The 26,287-nt window shown below is 45.8% G+C and overlaps 2 protein-coding genes and 1 non-coding gene across 4 annotated transcripts; 1 reads left to right on the plus strand and 2 right to left on the minus strand.

The window, feature by feature from the left end:
* The first annotated feature begins 1,136 nt into the window (after nt 1-1,136).
* CFAP276 (cilia and flagella associated protein 276) lies at nt 1,137-7,916 on the plus strand. 2 transcript variants are annotated; one of them, XM_047785132.1, is made up of 6 exons: nt 1,137-1,294; nt 5,277-5,393; nt 5,684-5,750; nt 5,937-6,018; nt 6,980-7,107; nt 7,767-7,916. In XM_047785132.1, the coding sequence occupies exons 1-6, from the start codon at nt 1,214-1,216 to the stop codon at nt 7,835-7,837; spliced, it is 546 nt and encodes a 181-aa protein (XP_047641088.1). In that variant the 5' UTR covers nt 1,137-1,213; the 3' UTR covers nt 7,838-7,916. The 2 variants fall into 2 exon arrangements, with proteins under 2 accessions (XP_047641088.1, XP_047641089.1); XM_047785133.1 differs by lacking the exon at nt 5,684-5,750 and having other exon boundaries at nt 5,903-6,018.
* A 1,782-nt stretch (nt 7,917-9,698) lies between these two features.
* LOC125130177 (small Cajal body-specific RNA 2) lies at nt 9,699-10,112 on the minus strand. Its single transcript, XR_007135677.1, has one exon. It is a non-coding gene; the product is annotated as a small Cajal body-specific RNA 2 (non-coding RNA).
* A 1,485-nt stretch (nt 10,113-11,597) lies between these two features.
* On the minus strand, nt 11,598-17,276 carry TMEM167B (transmembrane protein 167B). Its single transcript, XM_047785136.1, has 3 exons — nt 17,059-17,276; nt 14,900-15,031; nt 11,598-14,102 (listed from the first exon to the last, which is right to left on the minus strand). Exons 1-3 carry the CDS (start codon nt 17,066-17,068, stop codon nt 14,020-14,022), a joined length of 225 nt encoding a protein of 74 aa, XP_047641092.1. The 5' UTR covers nt 17,069-17,276; the 3' UTR covers nt 11,598-14,019.
* Between the last annotated feature and the right edge of the window lie 9,011 nt (nt 17,277-26,287).

Below are 26,287 nucleotides of genomic sequence, written 5' to 3' on the forward strand. Positions count from 1 at the left end.
CTGCGGCTACGCCAAGGCCGCCCATCCTTCCTCCTCCCTCCTTCCTCTTCTCCTCCTATCCACGTCGCCTTGGCAACCGCCTCCTCTTTGCCTCCGCGCGGGTGGGGCAGGGACCACGCGCTCCTCTGCCGCTCACCTGCCGGTCGCCATAGCAGCCGCCGCCGCTGGAGCGCGCGGCGTGGAAATGCACGCGCCCAGGATCTGCAACGGGCCCAACAGGCGCGCACAGGGCTCGTGTAAAGAACGCGGTGGAAACCACCTCCACCTCCAAACCGTCGCCATCTAATTCATTATTTCGGGCCATCGACTACTTATGAGCATCTCTAATTTTGCAGACGTGGCACTTGATAAATCCTTATTAAGCACTTCTGTGCGAAGTGATAAATGATCGAGATGCCGCCTCTCCTCCAAAGATTATAGCCTAAAAGAGTGACCCCGGTACCGCAACAGCCACTTCTACAGATCTTCTTTCTTCTTTCTCTCTCTTTCTTTCCTTCTTTCCTCTCTTTTTTTGCCGCAGCGGCGGCTTGTGGAAGTTCCCGGGCCAGGGAACGAACCTGCGCCACAGCAGCGACCTGGACCCCTGCAGTGACAACGCCAGATCCTTAACCCACTGTGCCACAAGTGCACTCCTGGAGACCTTACTTTTATCCCGTCAAACCCATCCGTGCCCTGACAACAGGCTCTATGTGAAGCCCTGAGGCTCGCGTAGTTAAACAGAGTTTAAGCAAGGAAAGTTTGCTTTAGCTAGCAATTTTCCAAGCACAACAACTGGATTCTTCTGTCTCTTGACATCCTCATTCTCTCATAGTTTTGAGAAATCCTTTTGTTAGATGCCAGAGAGAAGAACATTTCTGGGGCATCTTTTAGGAATTTTTTCCACAACTGAAATGTTTTGCAAAAGACCCGCACAATGGGACGTCGACGTTTTTCACCGAAGACTCAAGATTGCAAATCCAGCGCTCCTTGGCATACTTTGCGGTGCTTCCCGCTGTATTCCTGATAGTTTCTTCGAGGGGCCTCCCGCGTTGGACCGCCAGGTGGCGCCCTTCTCCTAGGGACTTCACCTCAGTCGCAGAGGGCGGGGCTGTTGCCTGGCAACTGAAATCGGGCGTTCCAAACAATTGGGACCCGCGATTCTCCGCGCGCGAAGGTGTGTGCGGCTGCGCGGGCCTCTCGTCCCTCTTAAGAGCGTCTCGCTCGGCATTTTACCATGCCTCTCACGCGAGACCCTTTCCAGCATTCCACGTTGGATAACGATGATTCCTACTTGGGAAAAATACGGGCTTCCAAGGTACTGAGGTTTCTTGCACATATTCCCAGCAGTGTCGACGGCATTCTTTTTTCTGTCAGCGTGACGGGAAGAGTTAGTAACTTAACCGGGCTCTGGTGAGGACGGTGAGTTAGGGACCGGATAAGTCCGCCTTCTGCCTGCCTCCATGTTCCCATATTCAGGTCTGACAGCGTTTCAGAAGTGCTTTTGAGCAGAGAGAAGTAGAGCTTTAGTCCGGGAACCAGGGGCACTTGGCAGCCCCTTGGTATAAGGGGACTTACACAAGCCACGCCTAGGTTCCGCCCAGCCACCCTTTACCCTGTTTGGAAGACTGTTCTCTGAAGAGGTAGGATCTGTGGAGTGGGAAAGAATCCTCTGAAAACCACAGGTCATGCTTTGTACATGTCTTCTGATTCATGCTGGAATGTGTGTATATAAGTGTGTTTAATGTTGGTGGCCAGTGATTTGGGAATTTAGGTGATTTTTTTTTTTCCTGGTAGAAGAATTTGAGATGTTCGAAGTGGTGCAAAATACAGATAATAACAAAATCAAAGAACTCCCTTTTGTTTGTTCAACATTTATTATGTACCATATGCCAGGCCCTCTACTAAACACGGAGGATGTATAGATAAATTAGATGCAGCTCCTGTTCCCAGGGAACTCTAGTAGAAAAGCCAGACGGGCAACAGCAAAAGTGCTTGCACAACAGCACATATGTTGTGACAGTCATATGTAATATGTCGTGGGAGACAGCAGCTTTAAAGGAAAGCTTCCAGAGCAGGTGAGCTGTGACATCCAAATATGAGTTAGCTGGACCAGGGGAGCGAAGAGGTGGAATGTGAGTTAGGAAGAAGGAAACAGGAACCAGACATTCAAGGCAAAGGAAGCAGCAGCTGTATAGACATGGAGAGGCGAGTCTCTTAGAGGACAGAGTCCAGAGTGGCTGAAGTGTTAGTGTGAAATAGAGGAGCGGAGAGGCGGAAGCTGAAGTGACCCTGTTTGGAGTGAGTGTGCTGAGCATACCATGCTAGTGAACTAGGTTTTCGTCCTGGGGAATCCTTACATCCAGCACTGGAGTGACATACTGGATGGGTGTGGTAGCAAGCACAAGTGGCAATGGATTGGATAGGATGTCAGTGGGACAAGAGGAATCAGCTCAGAGGCTGGTGCAGTGATCTCCAGAAGGAGTAATGGATCTAAAACAGTGATGCAGGAGTTTCCATGTGGCACAGTGGAAACGAATCCGACTAGTATCCATGAGGATGTGGGTTCCATCCCTGGACTCTCTCAGTGGGTTGGGGATCCAGTGTTGTCGTGATCTGTGTGTAGGTCACAGACTCGGCTTGGATCCTGCCTTGTTGTGGCTGTGGGGTAGGCCAGGGGCTACAGCTCCGATTTGACCCCTAGCCTGGGAATTTCCATATGCCTCAGGTGTGGCCCTTAAAAAAAGCAAAAAATAAAAATAAAAAAGTCGGAGTTCCCGTCGTGGTTCAATGGTTAACGAATCCGACTAGGAACCATGAGGTTGCAGGTTCGATCCCTGGCCTTGCTCAGTGGGTTAAGGATCTGGCATTGCTGTGAGCTGTGGTGTAGGTCGCAGACGCGGCTCAGATCTGGCGTCGCCGTGGCTCTGGCGTAGGCTGGTGGCAACAGCTTCGATTAGACCCCTGGCCTGGGAACCTCCATATGCCGCGGGTGGGGCCCTAAAAAGACAGACAAAAAAAAAAAAAAGTCATGCAAGTGATGCAGGGGGTGGCAAAGACACAAAGGACAGGACTGTTTGGGCTTTGTTGCTAAATAGATGTGGGCCCAAGAGAGGGTAGGGTAGCTCCTAGATTTCTGAGGACTTAGTTGATACCATTTACTGAGTAAGGTGTCCAGAGGAAGCAGGTTTGGGGAGAAAGGTGTTGCGATTGTGTAGCTGCTGCTTTTGGGGTGCATGTGGGGCAGCGATGAGTAGTTGGCAAATGGTTGAGAGCTGGGGGTTGAAGATGTCTGGAAGCTATGGTGTTCACATGGTAGTTGAAGCCATAGGAAGGAATGAGCTCATCCAGTGAATGAGAGTCAGGCTGAAACGAAACCCCTGGAGAATACCACGAAGGGCAGAGCCAGAAAGCAGAGCTGAGAAGGAAGCTGAGAATAGCCAGAGGCAGGAGGAAACCCAGGAGGAGCTGGACCCACATAGGATGGAGAGAACATTTCGTGGAATCAGAGTCGTGGTGCCAGAAACTGCAGAGGTCAAATAAGATCAGGTCTGGAAAGGATCCACCTGGCCTTGCCACAAAGGCCACTGGTTACCAGCAAGAGCAGTTTCAGTAGGTGCTCGAAGTAGAGGCCAGACTGCAGTGGGCTGAGGAGGGGATGGGACGGGAGGAAGTGGAGGTGGTAAGTCTCAACTCAGGAGGGAAGGCCATAGGGAGGCAGCCAGATGGTGAAGGGATAAGAAGCTGGTGCCGGGGATGTGAGGAAAGGAGGAGGACCCTGGAGCACCGGGAAGGACTGGGTTCAGGGGAGAAGCATTATTCTTGGGTAAAAGGGTCTTCCCTTCCTCTGAGATGGAAGGAAGGTGGATGTGGATATGGCCCGCATGCTTGACAGGCTGGATCTTCTCCGTGAAAGACCATGTCACCTTCTGCTGACAGAAATGAGCCTTATGTAGCCTTCAGGGAATGAAAGGAATGCTGCCTGTACTGGAATCATATGTATATTTGTAGTTTTCCCATTTCATTTTTCATCTTTCTTGGAGATAGCATAGTGCCTGGTGCATACCATTCAATTAATGCCTAATTGAGTGAAGTCACACAGCACTTCGTAATATACAAAGGGGAAGAGGAGGGTCCAGCATCAGATAGGTTGAATGAGGTTTTTTCCTAGGTTGTAGTTGTACTCACTAGAAGTCGGTCACTGATTCAATCCATATTTCATTGTATTTATTTATTTTTGCTTTTTTAGGGCCACACGTGCAGCATATGGAGGCTTCCAGGCTAGGGGTTGACGTAGAGCTGCAGCTGCAGGCACAGCAATGCAGGATCCAAGCTCTGTCTTCCACCTACACCTCCTGTCCATACCTCTACACCACTGTCTACACCACTGTCCACAGCTCCTGACAACGCCAGATCCTTTACCCACTGAGTGTCTTCCACCCACACCACAGCTCCTCACAACGCCAGATCCTTTACTACTGAGCAAGGCCAGGGATTGAACCCGCATCCTCATGGATACTAGTTGGGTTCTTAACCCACTGAGCCACAAGGGGAACTCCCCAGTGTTTCCTTTTAGAACGCCACGTGCTAGGTTCTGGGGATGCAGTGGTGAACAACAGGGCACTTTACACATGATGAAGACATCAGCTATGCGCTTTTCACACTCATCCTTGTGGGGTTTCATTTGGAGGACGGACTGTCCAATGAACTTCCGACATTCCCACAGTCAGAGTGACCCTTCCCTACTTACTGAAACATTTTTCCTCACCTGCCTAGGCCCTGCACTCTCCTGATTCTGTCTCTGATTGCCCCCTGGGGTGTCCTCCACCTGCCCCAGCCCAGTTACAACCTTGTGCAGTCCTCAGGAAGCATCGCTCCCTTTTTGAGCAGACTCCTTTTTGCAGGCTGCAGCCACCGGGTCATGCGGATGACCCCCAGGTCCCCATGACTTGTTCTGAGCTCCCCCATTTCACACCTGTTAACTGCATCAGGATGTCTCACCTCTTCTTCAAACTCAGGACTTCTGAACCTGAGCTCATCCTCTTGCCCATCTGCTCCCCACCCTTCACCCCCTGTCCCACCTCACCCCTTTCCCTGTATTCCTGGCTCATTTCTCTCAGTTCTAAGATAGAAAACTTAGGAGGGTCACAAGCCTGGGAGTCTTGCCCCATATTGTTCTTCTCCTTGTAGATGTTGGCCATTCAGTGCAAACAGGATGGAATAAGGGGATGGATGTCACGGAAGCTACCGCATCAGCAAGGCCTCCTGTAACCAGGTCCTGGGTGTGGTTTCTTTTGCAGAAACTGCCGTATAAGAACCCAACTCACCTCGCTCAGCAACAGGAACCCTGGTGTCGGCTCAGCTCAACTGCCACAATCACCTCAATGAGGCGGGATGCTTGTTTTTTTGATCCTGAGGTACCTAGCATGGGAATGCTATTTCTCTTTATATCCACTTAGGATTAATTAATATCCTTTTGGAAAGGTGGTCTGTCCCTGACTGCTTTAGCGTCTATGTCTTGTCCCCAATCCAAGATCCTATCAGATCTAAAACCAAATACCAACTTACCTGGCCTCTAGGAAGTCAGAAAGCTTGGGTTTTGCTCCAGTTGATTACCTGGAGCACATCATTCTCTCATTATGCCTGTGAATGAGGTAAGGCCCATTAAGCTCAAGTCAAGGACATTTAGTGATTCCTTTGTCCCCAGGACAGCTCCCCACTCCTTGGACCAAACCAGGACAGTTCTGAACGGTTAAGAATTACGGAGTCACCAGGTACGCTAATTTGGTGTGTAAGGAACTGGTGGATCTCAGGCCCAAAAGGGGTTCACTGTGCTTTGGGGAAAGAGGAGAAGAACCCAACAGAAACCGACTAGCGCGGGTGCGGGGGTGGCAAGTTAACCCTGGGGGGTTGGCTTCCTCTGTAGATACCGAAGGATGACCTGGATTTCCGCTTGTCAGCCTTATACAACCACCACTCGGAGACATTCAAGAACAAGAGCGAGATACTTATACACCAGGAGACCATCCAGGATACCCATGGGTAAGTGGGTGGAGGCGGAGTCTCTCCCACTAAGGACAGTGCCATCCAATCGTGTAAGGTAGTGGCACCTGGGAAATTAACCATCAATTGGAACTTGTCTCTCTTTATTTATTTATTTTTAACAGCTGCTCGTGTGGCATATGAAAGCTTCTGGGCTGGGGGTCGAATCAGAGCTGCAGCTGCCCACCTATGCCTATGCCACACCGATCTGAGCTGTATTTGTGACCTGTGCTGCACCTTGCTGGATCCTTAACCCATCGAGCAAGGCCAGGGATTGAACCCAAATCCTCATGGACACTATGTCAGGTTCTTAACCCACTGAGCCACCACGGGAACTCCCTGTAGTTTTTGTGTCTGCATCTGTAATACAACTTGTTTTTTTTTTCCTAAAATGAACAGACATCCTCCAAGATTGGGCTCATCTGCATAAACACAATTTTTGATTAATTCCACAGGGCCTTTGGCTGCTTTTCTTTTTTATTTTTTGGCCACACCCACAGCATGTGAAAGTTCCTGGGGCCAGGGATCAAATCGAGCCACAGCTGCAACCTACACCACAGTTGCAGCAACATCAGAGCCTTGACCAGCTGCACCATAGTGGGAACTCTTGCCTTTTTTTTTTTTTTTTTTTTTGGTCTTTTTAGGACCACACCTGCAGCATAGGGGTCCATTTGGTGCTTTGGCCACCGGCCTACACCACAGCCACGGCAACACAAGATTCAAGCCATGTCTGCAACCTACACACCACAGCTCATGGCAATGCCTGGTCCTTAACCCACTGAGTGAAGCCAGGGATCGAACCTGTGTCCTTATGGATACTAGTTGGGTTTGTTAACCACTGAGCCACAATGGGAACTCCTGGCTGCTTTATTTTTGAGGTTGCATGCAATTCTTTTCCTCCTTACCTTCCTTCTCCGAACTGACTTCACTCTCCCCTGTTCTTCCCCACGTCATCTTCTAGAATCAAGATCCAGTTCCCTGGAGAATCTTTACCTCCTCCCCAGCCACCCCCCATCACTTCCCAAGCTAACATCAGACACTGGATCAACCCTAAGAAGGAGTCTATTCACAGCATCCAGGGATCCATAGGTAAGGGTGAGAAGACTGAGGGACCAAAGGCAGAGGGGTGGTGCAAGAGCTTTTCTAAAAGGATACGAGAGGAGTTCCTGTGGTAACGAACCTGACTATCTGTGAGGACTCAGGTTCGATCCCTGGCCTCACTCAGTAGGTTAAGGATCTGGCGTTGGCCATGAGCTGCGGTGTAGGTCACAGATGAAGCTTGGATCCCTCGTTGCTGTGGCCAGCAGCTATAGCTGATTCGAGCCCTAGCCTGGGAACTTCCATGTGCCGCAAGTGCTGCCCTAAAAAGACAAAAAAAAAAAAGAAAAAGAAAATCAAGGAGTTGAGGTGATTGGTTATTAGGAACATCAGGCATAACTGAGAGTCTGGGAACAGCAGTGACTAAGATGGCACTTAATACCAGGGGACATGCTGACCAGAGAGCTAGAAGTAAATTCAGTTTTTCAGAGCCTCTTCATCAGCCTTACGTCTAGGAGGCAAAAATATTCAGCAAAAGACAAACCTGGGAGTGGAAGACCTATCGCTAACCTCCCATCAGCCCTCTCTGTGCCAGGTTCTGCCATGGTTAGAACCGTCTCCATAGTGCCCATAAACGTATGGGTGGTGACAGGTTCTCAGAAAAGGCAGAGCGTCTGAAATTCACAGCCCACTCCTTCTCTTTTCTCCAGTGTCCCCCCACACTGCAGCTACCAACAGAGGCTATTCCCGGAAGAATGACGGTGGCTTTTTCTCCACCTAAGTGTTGACAGGCCCCAGACTAATTAATCCTGTGGGACATCCTGCGCCCGCCTCCATTAAAGAGGTTTGTGCAAGACGAAGCCATTGTGTGTTATCCAGACTGCAAGGTGCCACTTGACTACTCTTGAAACATGGACATTTCTCAACTTCCAGAAACTAGTCCTGGTGGGCATATTTGCAACTAAGAAAGTGATCTTGCCAAAAAGATAACAGATCTAGGACAAAACAGCACTGTTTTTGGCAGGAGACAGGGATTCACATTTTGTCAGCTGGAGTCAATCCAACCAACAGATATCACCCATTAGACATTTCTTGCAAACCTTTATGTGTCTGGTACTAAGTGTTGGGGAAACAATGAGCTTATAAACACTGTAATTTTAGTAGCACTAACATTCATGCTGAGGTCAGACTTAGCTGATTTCAGACCTCCTGGATTTAGTCACCTGATGGATTCGACCTTCCCATGAGGACTCTATCTTCCTGGTGCTGGCTCCTTGCCATTGTTCATTCTCTTCCCTCTGCTACTGTCTTTTTGCCTGGGAGTCAATTCCCTTTTCTCTGCCTTGATTTGTGCTGTGATATATAGCCCCCTAGTCTTAGAAACAGGACTCAACAATCTTGTGCTGGGGTCCAAAGTTACCTAAAAACTGATGCATTAATGTGGCTTCTTAAATCACCAAGTAACTCACAGGAACCTGCTGTTAGAATGAGCAAGAAATGGCAGACCGGAGTTCTCGTCTTGGCTCAGTGGTTAACGAACCTGACTATCATCCATGAGGACTCGGGTTTGGTCCCTGGCCTTGTTCAGTGGGTTAAGGTTCTGGCGTTGCCGTGAGCTGTGGTGTAGGTTGTAGACTCAACTCAGATCCTGAGTTGCTGTGGCTGTGGCGTAGGCCGGTGGCTACAGCTCTGATTTGACCCCTAGCCTGGGAACCTCCACATGTCACTGGTATAGCCCTAAAAGACAAAAAAGAAAGAAAAAAAGAAATGGCAGACCTTTTAGAATTATTGTACTAAGTTCCCATTTCTCTTCACCTCCCCTTTTTTTTGGCCACCTGGTGGCATGTGGAGTTCCCTGGGCCAGGGATCCGATCCCAGCCACAATTGTAACCTAAGCCACAGGCAGCAGGGGCCAGGGATCAAACCTTGGTCCCAAGACTCCCAAGATGCTGCCAATCCCATTGTGCCATAGCAAGAACTCCAGGTTCCCATTTCTAAGCCTAGACAGCATACGCATTGCTGAATAATTCAGATATAAAAGGGCTTCTTCCTGGTACTCAGGTGCAGGGCCCTTAAATCACCAACCCATCACAGCCCCTCTTCCCCAGAGATACTGCTATCTATTCAGTGGCAATATTGTTTCAGTTCTCATTATTTAGAATGGCTCTGGTTCATCACCTCACGTGGGTTGATAACATCAAATTTATTATTGCCATCCATGCATGGCAGCTTTTAAAAATACAGATTCCTAGACGTCCCTGATAATTCTAATTCAGTAAATCTGGTCGCGGGTCCCTGGAATCTGAGTTAATAAACTCTCCAAATTCTCTTAGGGATATACACACATCTAGACATGCATATAAACCTCTATCCCTTTGCGGCAGACACTGTAGAGTGCCTTTATACCCGGGGCACCAGTGTTGGCACCATACAAAAGAGTCATCGTGACAAGGCGGGCCTAAAGAAAAGGAGGAGGCTAGGGAAGAAAAAAAGCTGCAGCGGGGAACAAGGCCTCCGTCGACGTTTAGCTTCCGCTCCAGCAGGCGGGGAGATGGCTCATTCAACCTCCACCAGCGGCCCGGGGCCGCCGACCGCTGACACGTTAGCCCCAACGCCGCGGGCTGCCTGCCCTGGAGCCGGGCTCAGATCAGAATCGCCTCGATAATCAGCGGCCCGGGACGAGCCCGGCCTCGTCTATCTGATCAATTCATCACGTCTGAGCGCCGGGCCCCGTAGGCTCGGCTCCGGGACCGCGGCGTTGCCACCGCCCATTGGGCCTCGCTGCACAGCGCCCCAAGAAAAGGGCTTCGCAGGAGGTGAGCCTTTCATTTCGGGTCGGCCCGGCGGGGCTGGAGTCACAACCCGATCAAATAAGATCAAGGTGTAGGCCGGGGGAGGGGCACGGGGGCGGGAGCACGCACTCGCCTTGCACGCACCACGCGCACTCACTCACATTCACGCGTCCACTCACACATTCGGCCCGCACGCGCCTTCCACGCAACTCCTCATCACAGCACACTACAACCTCACCCCCGGCCGCTCTCCCTCCGGTTCCTGAGCGGAAGTCTGCACCCTCCTTTAAACCTTCTGCACGCCCTACCCCGCCCCGGAGGATTCTGAGACGAACCATCCAGCACAGGCCTTCCCCGTGTGCGCACTTTGCTGCCCTCGCGTGGCTCGGAGGGGAACCCAGGGCCCAGGTAAAGGCGGAACAAGTTCCCACAAAACTGAATCGTGAATGCCTTTTGATCTTTGTGCAGCTACGTATTTATAATCCATATATATAGCTTTTCTTTGATCTTTGATCCAAGTACTGGATATAGGATGACTCAGTCTCCGGAGGTCTCTAAGTGAATGATTCCTTTCCCAGGGAGGAGGCAATTCCTGGTCATTACCAACATCAACTTCCCAGGAGCTCCTCCAAAGGACGAAGGCAAACATCATTTTACCAAAGACAAAGCTGAGCACAGATTACTGAAATCCAAGGACTAAGTAGTCAGACTAGCCTTGAAATGAATAAAGATAGGAAGGCATATCCTTATCTTCAGAGAGCCCTCTTGCCATCTGGAACTTGCTATGGTAGTCATATTGCTGAATCGTTTACTTTCAAAGTCATTAAAACATCTTTCAAATTCCAGAATGATTAAAAAAAAAAAAAAGGAACAACTATGTAAGTAGAATTAGTTCCTTTCACACCAGAGAGCACACGTTATAATATGGCCTTGTGCCATTGCCACCCAGCAGGTGGAATAAATAAATAGGGAGAAAGTATCCATTGTATTTGCCAGAATCCCACTGGCTCAAGGATTTTCTAGGTATGTGGCTGGATAACCTGATAATCTCCCTTGAATGAATAAATTTATGGCTGGTGGTGGCAGATGATAATTGTATTTTAATAGCAGTAGTAGGTGAAATGTATTGGGGGTGTGTTATTTGCATTATTTAATACACCTCAAAAATGTATTTATATATATATAAATACATACACACGAATATATACATGTAAATATGTGTGTGTATAAATGATTACACATATATCAGTTCTCTCAAAGGAGAGAGCTATGCCCTCATAGATTCTGAACTCTATCATACATTCAGTGACCATCACAGGGGGTTCACAGAACTGATGGCATTCACTAACGCAGACTAAAAGGTATGCTATGGGCAGAACCCAGGGGATGCTGAACAGTTCAATAATTCAGCATGGGGGAGTTCCCATAGTGGTTCAGTGGTTAACGAATTTGACTAGGAACCATGAGGTTGCAGGTTCGATCCCTGGCTTTGCTCAGTGGGTTAAGGATCCAGCGTTGCCCTGAGCTGTGGTGTAGGTTGCAGACACGGCTCGGATCCTGCATTGCTGTGGCTGTGGCATAGGCCTGTGGTACAGCTCTGATTAAACCCCTAGCCTGGGAAACTCCATGTGCAGAGGGTGTGGCCCTAGAAAAGACAAAAAAAACAAAAAACAAAAAAACAGCATGTATTTGACAAATGGACAAAATGGTAGGGAAAGAAATTTTATTTTCAAGGATTTGTGCAGACAATGGTGAATAAAAAATTTTATTTCAACTATAAAAAGCTGATTTCATTCCACCCCAGCATACTGGGTTTATGGTGATGCCAGTTTGAATCTGAGGCAAAACTGCTAACCCCGTTCTTCTACCCCTAAATGGACTCCTTTAGAGAAACAACTTCCTACAATTTTCAGTCAAAAATAGATGACACACCAACCAAAGTGACAAATTAAGCAAGTTTCTGCTTATCTGCTTACATAAAGTCAAGACATGAAGTAAACTGTGTGTTTGTTATTTGCTTTAAATTACCTTCACGCTGTGTACTTTTTGGTACATTCTGGTATGAAGACATCTCAAAACATAACAGTTCAAGAGTTTAGGTCAAGATGACCCATCCAGGAGGCTGTAAAAACTGGCTTGAACAACTAGAGCTGTGAAATGGAACTAGTTTAAAATATGAAGCAGCTCTAAGCACCAAGCTTAGAGATGTTAGCCCTATTAGAAAACAAAAGTCATTAAAGCTACAAAATAACAAGTGCAAAACATGCTGAACCTGTATTTCCAGGGAGTGACATTCCCATCGACCAGCAGGTTCCAAACTCACACCCACAAGGTGTAACTCTTCTTTCCGTTCCACTAGCTTTCCTTTCTCTTGTGTGAAAGACCCTCAGAAGCAACAATGGAAAATACATGAATCATTGAAATTTACCCTGTGGACCAATTGCTGAAGAGGTAACAGCCACAACTCCGAGATGATTAGAAATGTAGTGTTTACTTGATGACTTTCTATACTTCTAGGAACCCTTAAAAGCACCAAACTGCATATTTCAGAACCTGAACTTCCTAGCAGTTTTTGTTCTTTTTGGAATGAGACAAAAGACAGTTTACTGCCACAGTCAACTTGTCCACAGTCAAGTTTTACTGTAATGAACAATTCAACTGATAGACGTATGTCTATGCTTGCTCTTTACAATAATTTAATTTTAGATCAACTCTCTTTTTTAATAGAGAAGTTCTAGGCTTCATAAATGCAACAGCTGACCCTTTTGCAGGCATAAAGATAAGGGAATGGAGACGTTTTCCCTTCAAATGCAGTCACCTAAAATGATTTGCTCAGGAGTTGCCATACCCCATGGAAAAGCCTGTCAATCTCAACTGCAAACTTCTGTTTTCTTTTACTTCAGGAAACACCCCCATTTTATTTACAGATTCTGTGAACTGTCCAAACATGTCTATGAATGTCAGCAACTTCTCTCACTTATTCAAATTTCTCATGTTCTTCTAATTTCCAAGAGATAGCTAAAGAGTATTGCAATACGAAGAAAATTAAAGAGTGGGTTAAGAAACATGAGTAAAAAATAAAATTAAAAAAAATGAAAAAAAATAAAAAGAAACACGAGTAATCAACTAAAAATTGTCATGATAACTCAGATTTAAACAAAGACTAAGTCTGTATCTTGGATGACATGACGGAACTTCCACCTAACATCACAATAAATTCTAGATGACTTTACTAGTATATGAACTAATATACTAGATTTATTTATTTCTTCTACCCCAACTGCAAATATATTAAACAATTATTTCTTCAATAGTTTCTCCTTCCCCTAGTGGTGGCATTTAAAACTGAGTGACAATATGGAGCACTCAGTAATATTAAAAGCTTTCGGAAAATAGCCACAGTTTCCATTTAGCATGTGATGGGGGTAAAGTTTCCTTTTGAGAAAACTGGCGAATAGAACATTGTTTCCTTCTCAACTACTCCTTTCCCCTCTCATCACAGACAGGTCATTTCCAAATCATAGGCAGGCCCAGATTCTCCGTGTGAAACTCTGGAGCCACCAAAACACGGCAGAGCTGTGTCATCTGTTCTTTTGTGCAGTGAGGATCATGCCCTCTCCCTCATGTTCCCAGGTGCGTATATGAAAGGTAAATTTCCAAAGCCAAATTTTTTGTATAACTCCTTTTTCCCACCCAGTCCCCTCCCCCCCCGCAATTTGTCAAATCCAAATCAAACAGGAAAAAAAAAAAGTCAAGTCTTGAAAATTATCCCTCCTTCCAAGAGGTTTGAGCACAGCTCTTCCTTAATGAGCCTCAGTTTGAAAAGATCCCGATGAGGGGCTGAAGAATAAAATCGGTGACAGGTTTTTAAGCAGGAGGTATGTAATCATATCACTGATGGATGTAATTTGTCTGGACATTATATACTCTCTGCGGAGGACTGATTTACACACAGGTCAAAGGAAGGTGGCTTCCTGGAGTCCCCTGAAGCATAAATAATGTTTGTAACCACGAGGAGTTTTCCCACCATACGGTAGGGGCAGATGCGGTGGTCTCATCCTGGGGGCTTGGATGATTTTAGCTGAACTCTGCTACACTGGGCCCAGGCCCCCAACATCTTCTTCACCCTTGTCCCCTTGGTTGGCGGCTGATGAAATGGATGCTTTGGAATTCATTTTATAAACAGGACGTAGAAGGCCATTACCACGCAGGCAATTGCCACAGCAGCATGTAGCCTGGTTCCAATCACAGCGGCTAGCAGGAAAAAATAAAAAGAGAAAGAAAAATCATACCTTGCCTTTCATATAAGTCCTCATTTTCAAGGTGATATTCTGAAATCTCTAGGCACAGATGAAGAGACCTAGCAAGGGTCTCAAGACCCCACCCAGGGATGAAATTAAATACGACCCTTAAGCCCTGAGTTCTGGGAGAATATACTGTTTGTTTACATTTTGCCCTATTTTGAAAAAAGATTTAGGTAAGTAGGATTCCAGATAAAGGTGCCCAAATAAGAAGTAAAAAAAAATCCGAATGAATAAAATAAAAAAAAATTTTTTTGTCGTTTCTAGGGCCGCACCTGCGGCATATGGAGGTTCCCAGGCTAGGAGTCGAATCAGAGCTGCAGGTGCCAGCCTACGCCGCAGCCACTCGAGATTCGAGCCATGACTGCGACCTACACCACAGCTCAAGGCAACGTTGGATCCTTAACCCACTGAGCGAGGCCAGGGATCAAACCTGCAACCTCATGGTTCCTAGTTGGATTCGTTAACCACTGAACCACAATGGGAACTCCTGAAATCAAAACTTAAAAGAGGCTCCAGTACGTTCTTTCTAGAAATTCAGAAAAATGTTTCATCAGGAAAATATTCCTAACAATGCCAGTCCAGTCTAAGCTTGTTTAATATACGTACTTTTCCCCATAGAGATTACCAGATTATCTTGGGGCTTAAATAATTACGTCAAAGTGAAACCAAATAACGATCCCGCCCATCCCACCCCCACTGTGTAGCGCCTCACTGTCCCTCTCCTCCCCCTGACAGATATGATCTCACCTTTGTAAAACACACCCCAAACTCCCTTCTTCTCTGAGAGCAGCCAGGTTTTGAGGCGAGGTACCTTCTTGAAGTAGGCACAGGTACAAACAAAGAGCAAGCCGAACACCAGAATTCCATCCAGCGAGTACACTGTTAGAGAAAGAGGAGAAGACCTTTGGTGCTAATCTAGCTGCGGAGAGGGGAGCCCACAGAACAGAGTGCGACAGAATATCAAGATGATAACCTCGACTGCAGCGCCAGCCTGTGACATGAGGGAGCCACAGTCCTGGGACTCACAAGGTTACTTTATTGTTCCTCAAAATCACTTGTAGATATTTCCCCAACAAAAATCTCACTGCTCCCCTCCCTCCACTTTTAAGAACTATAAATTCTGAGAAGGGTGCTTTGCTTTATGTGGAATCAGCCTACTGGGAATGCTGACTGGCAATAGGTTGAGAGAGGCATAAGAACCCTTGGTGTCTGAACGGAGAGAATTAAACATGTCCTTACTATAAAGAATTCATGTGATAAAGGAAAGCTAGATATTTAGCCACATCTCTCAGGTCGGCATCCGCTGGTGAAGAACACGTAAGGCAAATGTAAAGCTTAATGGAGACTGCAAGAGTTCCAATCCATATGACTAAAATTTTCCAATGCTTATCTTACACTTCACATGTACATTTTCCAATGCTTATCTTACACTTCACATGTACTCTACTTACAAATCAAATGTCTACCAGAATAATAGATTCTTGAAAAAAAAAGTATCTGAGGCTTGGACATAGTGGGATGATTGTGGGGGAAAAAACTTTTAAACAATTATTTCTATTTCTTACATATGTAAACCAAAACAGATCCTTTAACCTGCTGTAGCAGGCTGGGGATTGAACCTGCACCTACACAGTGACCTGAGCTGCTGCAGTCGGGTTCTTAACCCATGCACCACAGTGGGAACTCCCCAAGCTGTTTCTTATTAACACAATGAATCACCTAAGTGCAAATAAATAAATAAATAAATAATAAAAGGGTGATGGGTCATGAACATTTACTCAATAATTACTGTGTTCCAACTGCTCTCTTATTTCTCAGTTTAGATGATTTCTTCCTCTCAGTGATATCCCTTCTTGTACTGTGCCTCATAACCTCGGACCTCTGACTGCCCACGAAGCTCCAAAAGGATATTTTACAAAACCAGCATCTGCCAGTTCTGGGCCACCAGTGTATCTCCCTCTCTCCTTCCAGTAAAACTACCCCACAGCCAAATTAAAACAAGCGTCCAGTAAATTAAAACATACACTAAGTTTTTATGCCGAAAAAAATTTTACTTGCTAGTCTTTTTCTACCATAAATTCTGACAGGTAAAGCCAAAAGCCACAAGGACGGGAAATGTGAACCCTCAGTATCAGGTTTATGGAGAAGGTACTTTTGAGAGATGCTCTTCTGTGCTCCTCAAATTATACTGCCTAAGAAGCCTTCTCATCTTTCTTGTTAAGGTTGATGCTAAAGACTGCAAAGGCTTTGTTTCTTGCCCTTCCCTGGAATTCGGTAATCATGTCCATAAAGTGTTTGAAGACGCCTGGAAAATTAGGTCAGACAAACAGGGTAGCAACTGCCACATCATTTAGAAGAGGCAGTGTCTAAATGCAAACCCTGCAACACTAACCATGGTCTCCAGATGGGATCGTCCAGGCAGGACTTGAGAATCAAATAAGAGAAAGCTTTAAAGCATTTTTGCAAAACAAGTAGAACTTTTTTTTGAGTCTACATTCACTGCCCCCCCAAATGTGGAGCCAAAAATCCTCTGATTTTTTGTCCTCCCAAGGAGCTTACTATCCAAAAGTATGAGAATGCAGAGGGCTGTGAGAAGGATCCGTTTTTCACTGGTGCTAAAGCGACATTAAGGGCCAGAACGAACTTCAAGAAAGGGGACAAGGGAAAGCACAGGGTAGGGGCCAAGGACTCGGGGAGTGGGCACATGAGGCACTGAGGGTTCCAGATGGGCACAGGGCGGAGGAACCCGCAGAGGGGTTGAGGGAACAGGAGTTACGGCCCCAAGAGTACAAGGGGGGACTGGGATGGGAGGGGGCGGGGAGAGCGGCCACGTCAGTCCCGGCTCCGCCCGCCACGTTTCCTCTCGCTCTGCTCTCTCCTCCGCCGCTCTGGGCATTGGTTCTCACCGTTCGTCATGGCGGCTGGGCCGGGGCCTGGGTATGGGGTCCCGGGATCGGCGGTGGTAGCGGCGAAGGCGGGGGAACCCCAGCTCCCGCTTGACACTTCCCGATCAGGGCCGCAGCGATCAGGGCAGGAGTCAGAGTACGCAGGCGCAAGGGCGAGAGGGGAGCGCCGAACGCAATCAGGGGTGGACAGTCGATTGCCGAGCTAGGGAACCTGCGTGGGAGGAATTGCACTAATATGTGTGGTTTAGAAAAAAGCTATCCCGCGGGGTTCCTCCGTGGCCATGGTAACCAAGTCTCTTCTGAGCGCCCCTGAAGAGTTAGTGTTGGGGCGTAACCTGACTTGCTAGCGTCGTGGTTGAAAAAGGTAAAGGCTTGCAGTTTTGCCCTTTATTTTGCGCTTTGGTAGCTGCAGTGTCTGTGCGTGTGCGTTTGGTGTGTCTGTAAGCGGCTGCCCGCCTACAACGGAGAGGTGCCCGCCTGCAACGGAGAGGTGTCCGTCTCAAGCTTCCATTTAAAAAAAGCCGCGCTTGCTGCGCCTCTCCTTACACCTTATACAAATCTGGAGAGTGAGGTTGCGTTTGGACTTTCAGTTAGGAACCTTATAACGCTAAAACTCTACATTGTTGGGAAACGTTTAGATAATTGCCTGTTTACATCAATTTTTCTTTAAACTATCAGGATAGTCTCAATTATCTCTTGTATTTAGTTATGCAGGGGTCACCTCAACTTTAACCGGGAAATGGAGATATTGGGACAGCTCTTCTCACAGCATTTTCACAACCTGACCAAATACACCGTCAGTTTAATGTTAGCGCGGGGTTGAGGAGACGAAGCCACAGGTCCCATTTTGAACAGCGAAATCCTTAATTACACACAACGCGACCTGCCTTTATTAGAGTTGGGGCGAAAGTGCGACTGAGTTGTTGGGAGCTGAAGGTTAGTTAAGGTTAGTAATCCGCAGATGTCTACATCCTAAAGGGATTCTTTGTCCTTCCTCCTGCAGAGCCACCTGCTGGCTGCGGCCTGCTTGGTTTCGAGGAAGAAAAGCTATCAAAGCCTCCTAGGAGTTGGAGTGGAAAAGCAAGCCAAAAAGTCTGATTAGGACAGACTCCTTATGAAAATACACATAAATGCAAATGAACTTATTTACAAAACAGAAATAGACCCACGGGCATAGAAAACATACTTATGGTTACCAAAGGGGAAAGAGAGGGAGGGATAAATTAGAATTTATAATTTGTAAATTATCTTTTAATCAGTTAACTCTTTTTCAAAATGTCATTCCTCTTGCTCCCTTTTCCGTTCTACATCCATCACCTTTGTGATTTTGCCATTTCAGTCACTGTTTTTTCTTTTTTTTTTTTTTTCTGGCCACACCTGCCTTGTCCTCCAAGGGTGTGGAAGTTCCCAGGCTAGAAGTTTTTAAGCATAAATTAAATCCTCACAGCAGTGAGAACGTGCATTTGTATAACATTTTGACATTTTCAAAGGAAACACACCTTGTCATCGTACCTGAAGTAATCCTCACAACTGCCTCATCACCTCTATTTTAGAGATAATCTAAGGTTTAGAGTAAGGACTGTCCAGTATCAACAGTCTTCTGGTCTTCTGAACTCAGAACTAGAAAATTTTAGTCCACACCATGACTGCTATTTCCTTTAACACAACCGCTGCCTGCTGAGTATATGTCTAACTCCTTGCCTGCTATACAAGGCCTTCCAGCAGCATTTTCTATTGTTCCTATATGTGGACTTCAAGCTTCAGCTATGAAAAGACTGTTCTGTGTTCCTCAAATGTACTCTCTGCTCTCACATTTTGGCTCATGCCATCTACTCTTTTGGAGATAACTTTTATCTCCTCGTTTTTACTAGACGGAAGCCATTCCAGTTTTCTTTTTTCTCTCGTGCACTGAAAGATAAGTCTCTTCTCACCTGTCACTCTCAGAGTTTAAGAATTGAGTTTAAGGACAAAAAAAATCACAATTGAAGAACTGGGAAGAGTGATTGTCTCCTTACTATTTCAAAGGATGGTAATGGACATAATACCTTACTGTTTCTCCTTGTGTCTATCTTTCTTCTTCCTATTCTTTCTTCTCACGCTTGTATTTATTTCCCTTCTTCCTCTCTCCACCATATTTTTTTTATTCCAGGTTCTAAGTAGTATTTTACCTTTTTTTATTGAATAAAGTGAATTTCACCAGATTTCTATTTCAAAATTAGTTAGACCAAGAATTTTATATTTTCAAAAATTATATTCTGCTTTGTCTTTGTCAAATTGGGTTATAATGGTGGCTTCTTTCCAGGGTGGTTGAAGGAGTAAATGAATAACTATTTACAGCAATACCAGGTGTGATGTTAGTGCACCATAAATGTTAGCTATTACTGTTGTTGTTCACTTGTTTAAAAAATATTTACCAGTGTCCTCTATGTGTTGGACACTTTATTACATTTTGCAGGAATAGAGGCAAAAATGAGTCTCTGCCCTCAGGGAACAAACTATATCGGGAAAAACAGATGAAGAAACACGTTTTAGTAGAGCACAGGCATTAGCTGTGTAAAGATGTTGTCTTTGATCTTCTCCACTGTTTTGCAGAATCCTTTTTTTTTTTTTCAGTGAGAAATTGGGCTCAGCGGAGGCACAGTGGTGAGACCACAGAGCTAGCGTGTTTGACTCCGGAGCTCCCTTCCCCTTGTTATCGCACTGTGTCAAATAAGGATGCTGGGCCCTGATCCTGATCTTTGAGGATTTTGTTCCAAGCATTAGTGTTTCTATCTTCCCGAAAAAACCCACAAGCCTCATGCCAAAGCTGGGTCACCAGCTCTTGCGGCCCAAATACAAGGAATCAATAGAGCCCCGCTGCCTGGGGACTCCATTCAGACAGTCCATCCTCAGTTCATTTCAGCCTCTGCCGGAGGACAGGCAGTTGTTGCCAAATGCCTGTCAGTCAAGAACAGTGGCCTGTTTGTTAGGGCTGTTGCAGTCCCTGTGGCGAACACTCATCAGTCATGGGGACCATGACAGTGGCATTCTGGTTTAACCAAAGAGTAAGTTCAGTCCTAAAGGCACAGCCTGCAACAATAGCTTCATTTGAATGACAACGTTTCTGAAAAGGGATGTCAAACCGGCCTTAATTTATGCTACAAGCATTTGTTCCGGGGACTTGGAAGTCTAAGGAATGTGCTCGCTATTAGGAGCTCAAAGGGGAAGAAGAAAAAGACTGTGTTCTTAGTAAGTTTTAAGATTTAGTCTATAAACAAGCTGCGTGTCTAAAGAATCAGAAAATACAGTAGAAAGAAGTGTTAAAGGAAAGTGAAAATAAGTGCTGTGGGAGTGTTAGAAGGTGCCTTCAGCTGGAGGGCCTCGTGGACAAGCAGACCTCTTGGCTGGGCCTGAAACGCATGTAGCCTGTCAGTGGAAAAGAAAAGTATCCTAGTGGGAAAGTAGCTGTGTAATCAAAGGCTTGAAGATCAGCTCAGCTTGGGGCAGAGCACACACTTCCCTTCCTCCTTCACGGCCTGACTCCGACTCCATCCATCTCTCGGGTCGCAGCTCAAACCTTTTGCACGAGGGAGGCGTCTCTGCCCTTCCTGGGTCCCCTTCCCCCATCATAAGCTTCCAAAGCGTACAATTTCTATTTCACTCATGGCCCCCTGCTGCATGGTAAGGTTCAGGAAGCCAGGACTGTGGGAACTGTGTATGTACATTGTCGTTTTATCCACAGTCCCACAGCAAGTGCTGAATGTTTTACAGGTGCTTGATACATATTGGTTGTATGAATGATTGAAAGTGGGCTTGTGGAACTGGGCTGTTGAGTTCATGAAGGTAATGCTGAAAAGTAACTTATCGTAGAAGGTATTGGAAAAATAGTGTATATGTTATATAAAATATAATGTGTAATATAAGCAGACCTGTGCAGTTCAAACCTATGTTGTTTAGCGGTCAACTGTATATTCTCCTCCTCTCTGCTCCTCTTCACTTTTCTTCTTTTATCTTTTGCTGTGTCTTGGACCATTTCTTGTCTCTTTGTCCCTTGATGTACTGTTTCTGAGGATCTGCCCATTGCCTCTCTTCTCTCACTTTTGTTTCTGTGCAGTCTTAAAACTATTGCCCTTGTACTGATGTCTCCTGTGCCTTTTTTTTTTTCCTTCTTTTTATGGCCACATCTGCATCACATGGAGGGTTCCCAGGCTAGGGGTGGAATCCGAGCTGTAGCTGCTGGCCTACACCACAGCTCACAGCAACGCCAGATACTTAACCCACTGAGCAAGGCCAGGGATTGAACTGGTGTCCTTATGGATACTAGTCGGGTTTGTTACCCCTGAACCACAATGAGAACTCCACTCCTCCCCACCCCACTGTTTTTTGCTTTTTTTTTTTTTTTTTTTTTTGCAGTGCCACAGCATTGGAAATTTCCTGGTGCCAGGGATTGACAGGGATCAAGCCCTTGTCACAGCAGTGACACAAGCCACAGCAGTCACAGCACTGGTCTTTAACTAGTAGGCCACCTGGGAACTCCCCCCAAGCCAGTTTCTCTAGGCTTGATTTCTCTGCAGATAATCTAGACCTGCAGGTCTGTCTGCAGGACCTCTGCAGACTCTTAAACTCAGACTGAATTCATTTCCTTTCCAACGTAACTGCTTTTCCCTCTTACTTTCCAATTCATATTAATAGCATTCCATCTGGATATAAACCTCTCTCCAGAGTGCTCAGATTCATTCAGATATAAAGTCCTCTGAATTCTACTCCTAAAGTTCCTTTGTCTTAATTCAGGTTCTAATCATCACTCATCCTGGGTGGTTTCCCATCTGAAATGATCTTTTTCTTAAAGATGGGTCATGTGATTCTTCTGCTTAAAGACCTACCAGGAACTCTGCCTTTGAATGAAGTTCAGTCTCTGAACAAACCAACTTGATTCTGGCAACCCACTGGAAACATCCTGTTGAAGCACAGGTTTTATTTCTGCTCTGCTAACAAACTGCATTTTTCCCCCCGTTTATATCTGGATCTCAGGTTCAGAACGTTCAGTTATTCACATTTCACTGTTCATGACATACTGTCGTAGCTGACCCTTCTCAGGGCCTTCACTTGTTATGTATCTATGCATTCCCTTTATCCCTACTCTCATTTCTGCTACCTGCAACCTTACTAATGTATTTTATGTCTATGCTTTTTTATTTTTTTATTTTTATTTTTAGCCACACTTGAGGCATGCAGGATTTCCTGGACCAAGGTTCATACCCATGCCACAGTAGTGACCCGAGCCACAGCAGTGACAGTGCCCAGATCCTTAACTGTTAGGCCACTGGGAAACTCCTATGCTTTTTTATGTGTTCCTGTAAAATACCTGCTTTTTGTGTGTATGTGTGTTTAATATACATAAATGGTATTTTGTTATAGATCTCATTATGTTTCTCACTTTTTAAATTTAGCACTGTGTTTCTTTTTTTTGTGTGTGTCTTTTTGCCATTTCTTGGGCCACTCCCGCGGCATAAGGAGGTTCCCAGGCTAGGGGTCCAATCAGAGCTGTAGCTGACAGCCTCCACCAGAGCCACAGCAACGAGGTATCTGAGCCACATCTGCAACCTATACCACAGTTCATGGCAACGCCAGATCCTTAGCCCACTGAGCAAGGCCAGGGATCGAACCTGCAACCTCTTGGTTCCTAGTCAGATTCGTTAACCACTGAGCCACGATGGAAACTCCAGCACTGTGTTTCTAAGCTCTACTTATGGTGCTAGTCTGTTGCTTCTTTTTAAAAATTTTTATTTTTTATTTTATTTTCTTATGGCCGCACCCATGGCATATGGAAGTTCCCAGGCTAGGGGTCAAATCAGGGCTGCAGCTGCTGGCCTACCCCACAGCCACAGCAACACCAGATCCAAGCTGCAGCTGCAAACTTGTTTGCATCTCACAGCAACAAGAGATCCTCAACCCGCTGAGCGAGGCTTGGGATCAAACCTGCATCCTCATGGATACTAGAGGGATTCGTTTCTACTGAGCCACAGTGGGAACTCCACCAGTCTGTTGCTTCTGATTTCTGCATAGTACTCCTTGGTGTGTATCCAGCACAGTTTACCTATCCTTTCCCCTGGACACCGTGGATATTTTATACAAGATCTCTTGGACAATTCCAGTGTTTCATCACTGCCTGATGTAGCAGTTCTCAACCCTTTCAGACCCAACAGTCCTCCCTAAATAACAAATAAAATATCTCCCTTATTATTCAGAATTGAAACTCACAATCTACCCTACCATGATAGGCAGCTTGTCAGGTAGCTTCCAGTGATGTGTGCCACCTAGTAATCTCATCCTTGTTTAACCTTGAGTGTGGGCTGCACTTAGTGTCTTTTAGTGAATAGCACAGGGCGAAAGGGGTGGGGTGCTAGTGCCAACGGTAGGTTACAAAAAGACCTGTGGTCTTGGGTATTCTTCCTGGTTCTCCCCTTCATCTGCGCTGATAGAGGCCATGCTGTCAGCTGCCCTATGAAGAGGACTGTGTGGCAAGGGGTGGAGGGAGGCCTCTGGCAATAGCCAGTGAAGAACTGAGGTCTTTAACAACCTGAAGTATTGGATCCTGCTGAAAACAGTGTGATTTTGGAAATGGATCCTTCCGCGTCAATTCTTCGAGGAGACTGTGTGATAAATGTTCATTGTTTTAAACCACTAAGTTTGGGGATAATTTGTTACACAGTAATAAATAACCGATAGACCTAAGTACCCACATAACTAAAAAGTATAATGTCCCAACTATAATATAAAGGTAAAATAAAGACAGTAAATTACAATAATATGCATTTTGATATATGAATATATATTAAATATATTTATAAATATATATAAATGACTAGCTAGAGGGTATAATGATCTCAGATGCTTGCACGTATATGTAGAGTCCCCATGAATGCAAGGAGCTACAAATGCAGACTGATCCCAGTGCATATTGGCTACCCAAATTATTACAAGTGATGTGGCTTTTCATGACATTATTTCCTGAGTAGTTCACAGCTCTTGGTGAGATGCAAACAAAACAAAGTACTATCTCTGTCCAATTTCAGGGTAGTTGCTGTTTTGGGGGGAATTCCCAGTTCTTTCTTTTCTATGTATCTTTCTCCATTACTTTCATACAGAACACTTCCTTTCTGGTGACCAAATATGTGGCGTATTCCCCCCCTCCCAACACATACACACACACAGCAAACAATTGTGTGACCTCAGGTGGGTGTCCTGCAGTTTAATTCAATGCTGACACTGTTGAGCTGGAGAGAGTGTAAGATCCCACTGATGAAGGGCTTAGTCCCACTAGACTGCTCCCAATTTTAGATGCCAATCACAAGTAGTAAGCCCCCAGGTTACCCCCAACTTCTGTCTGACTGGACAGAAGTCAGACAGACTTCTAAATCAGAGGGTCCCATGACCTCCTCCCCCCTTGGATTTGGTTATTTCATAGAACAGCTCACAAAACTCGGGGAGACATGTTTACCAGTTTAATTAAAGGATATGATAAAGGATACCGATAAAGAGACACACAGGGCGCTCTTTGGGAGGGTCCTGAGCACAGAGCTTCTGCCTCCATGGAATTAAAGTGCATCAACCTCCAGGTAAGTGGATGTGTTCCCCAACCTGGAAGCTCTCTGAACCCCTTACCATTGGAGTTGTTATGCCTTGAGTAGGCATGATCAATTACTAACTCCATTTCCAGTCCTCTCCTCTCTCTAGAGAATTGGGAGGGTAGTGGCAGGGAAGAGGCCTGAAAATTCCAAGGTTCTAATCAAGGCTTGGTCATTTTGGTGACTAGTCCCTATCTAAGAGCCGTCCAGGAGCCCACTCAGAGATGCCTTTTTAGAACAAAGTTGTGTTCTTATCACTTAGGAATTTACAGGGGTTTTAATAGCCCTGTGTGTGTGCGCGTAGAGGAGGTGTGGGATGGATGTCAAAGACCAGATGTTAGAACAGGAGATGCTCCTAGTGCTCTTATCACTTAACAAATTACAAGGGTTTTAGGAATTCTGTGACAGGAAAGGGAGTGCGGTTGAGATATATATATATATATATATATATATATATGCATTCCTAGGAAATTCAGTGTGGGAGTTCCCTAGTGGCTCAGTAGGTTAAGGATCCAAAGAAAGAGATACAGGGAGTTCCCTTTGTGGCTCAGCAGTTAACGAATCTGACTAGCATCCATGAGGACGCAGGTTCAACCCCTGGCCTTGGTCAGTGGGTTAAGGATTTGGCGTTGCCGTGAGCTGTAGTGTAGGTTGCAGATGTGGCTCGGATCCTGTGTTGCTGTGGCTGTGGTGTAGGCCAGCAGCTAAAGCTCCAATTGGACCCCTAGCCTGGGAACCTCAATATGCTGTGAGTGAGAACCTAAAAAGCAAAAATAAACACAAAGCATTTTCCTGTGTTTTTAAGGTACATTGAATTTTCTTTCTTTTGTGGTGGGGTGGGCAGCAGTGACAAGGCTGGATCCTTAACTGCTAGGCCACTAAAATGCCAGTGTTTACATATTAACAGTTATGTTCTTGGCCCAGATAATTATGAACTGATTTTTCACTCACAGGAAAGTTTAAGAACATTCAGAAATAATGTAGTTTGGGAGTTCCTGTTGTGGCCGAAACGAATCTGACTAGTAACCATGAGTATGCAGGGTTCCATCCCTGGCCTTGCTCTGTGGGTTAAGCATCTGGTGTTGCTGTGAGCTTGGGTGTAGGTCACATAGCAGCTTGGATCTCAATTTGCTGTGGCTGTGGCATAGGCCTGCAGTTCTAGTCTGATTCAACCCCTAGCCTGGGAACTTCCATATGGCTCAGGTATGGCTCTAAAAAAAAAAAAAAAAAAGAAAGAAAAAAAGAAATAGAGTATTGTGGGGTAATCTTTCCCTGTGTGGCCTTGCATTGCAGAACAGCTTAAACACCTAGCTTTATTTAGCCTTCTAAAATCCATGGTTTTCCCAAAGTTCTGATTAAAAAACAAAAACGCCCCACAAAAGTTAAGTCCCCAGTCTAAGGGATGATAACACCCCCTTGAGAACTGCTTTCAAAGTACATCCTCAGTAACCAATACAGACCTTAGTAATAAATAACAGTGGAACTCTGAGTGGCTGAAGATGTTTAAACGAACCCCTAGCTAGCCCTTCAACGATACATGGCTTCGCAGTCGAATTAGGAAGCAGAAATCCGACGTACGGAAGCAAGTTTAGGGTAATTAGAGATACACGCCACCTTGCCCG

The sequence above is a fragment of the Phacochoerus africanus genome, chromosome 6, assembly GCF_016906955.1.
Source record: "Phacochoerus africanus isolate WHEZ1 chromosome 6, ROS_Pafr_v1, whole genome shotgun sequence".
Classification (NCBI taxonomy): domain Eukaryota; kingdom Metazoa; phylum Chordata; class Mammalia; order Artiodactyla; family Suidae; genus Phacochoerus; species Phacochoerus africanus.

Excerpts from the sequence above, each read along its gene's own strand:
- TMEM167B (XM_047785136.1), bottom strand. Across the intron at positions 14,103-14,899 it reads TTGGGGTGTGTTTTACAAAG|CCGCTGTGATTGGAACCAGG; the intron begins GTGAGATCATAT and ends TTTTCCTGCTAG.
- CFAP276 (XM_047785132.1), top strand. The coding sequence starts at position 1,214 with ATGCCTCTCACGCGAGACCCTTTCCAGCATTCCACGTTGGATAACGAT. Across the intron at positions 1,295-5,276 it reads GAAAAATACGGGCTTCCAAG|AAACTGCCGTATAAGAACCC; the intron begins GTACTGAGGTTT and ends TTTCTTTTGCAG. Across the intron at positions 5,394-5,683 it reads CTTGTTTTTTTGATCCTGAG|GACAGCTCCCCACTCCTTGG; the intron begins GTACCTAGCATG and ends CTTTGTCCCCAG.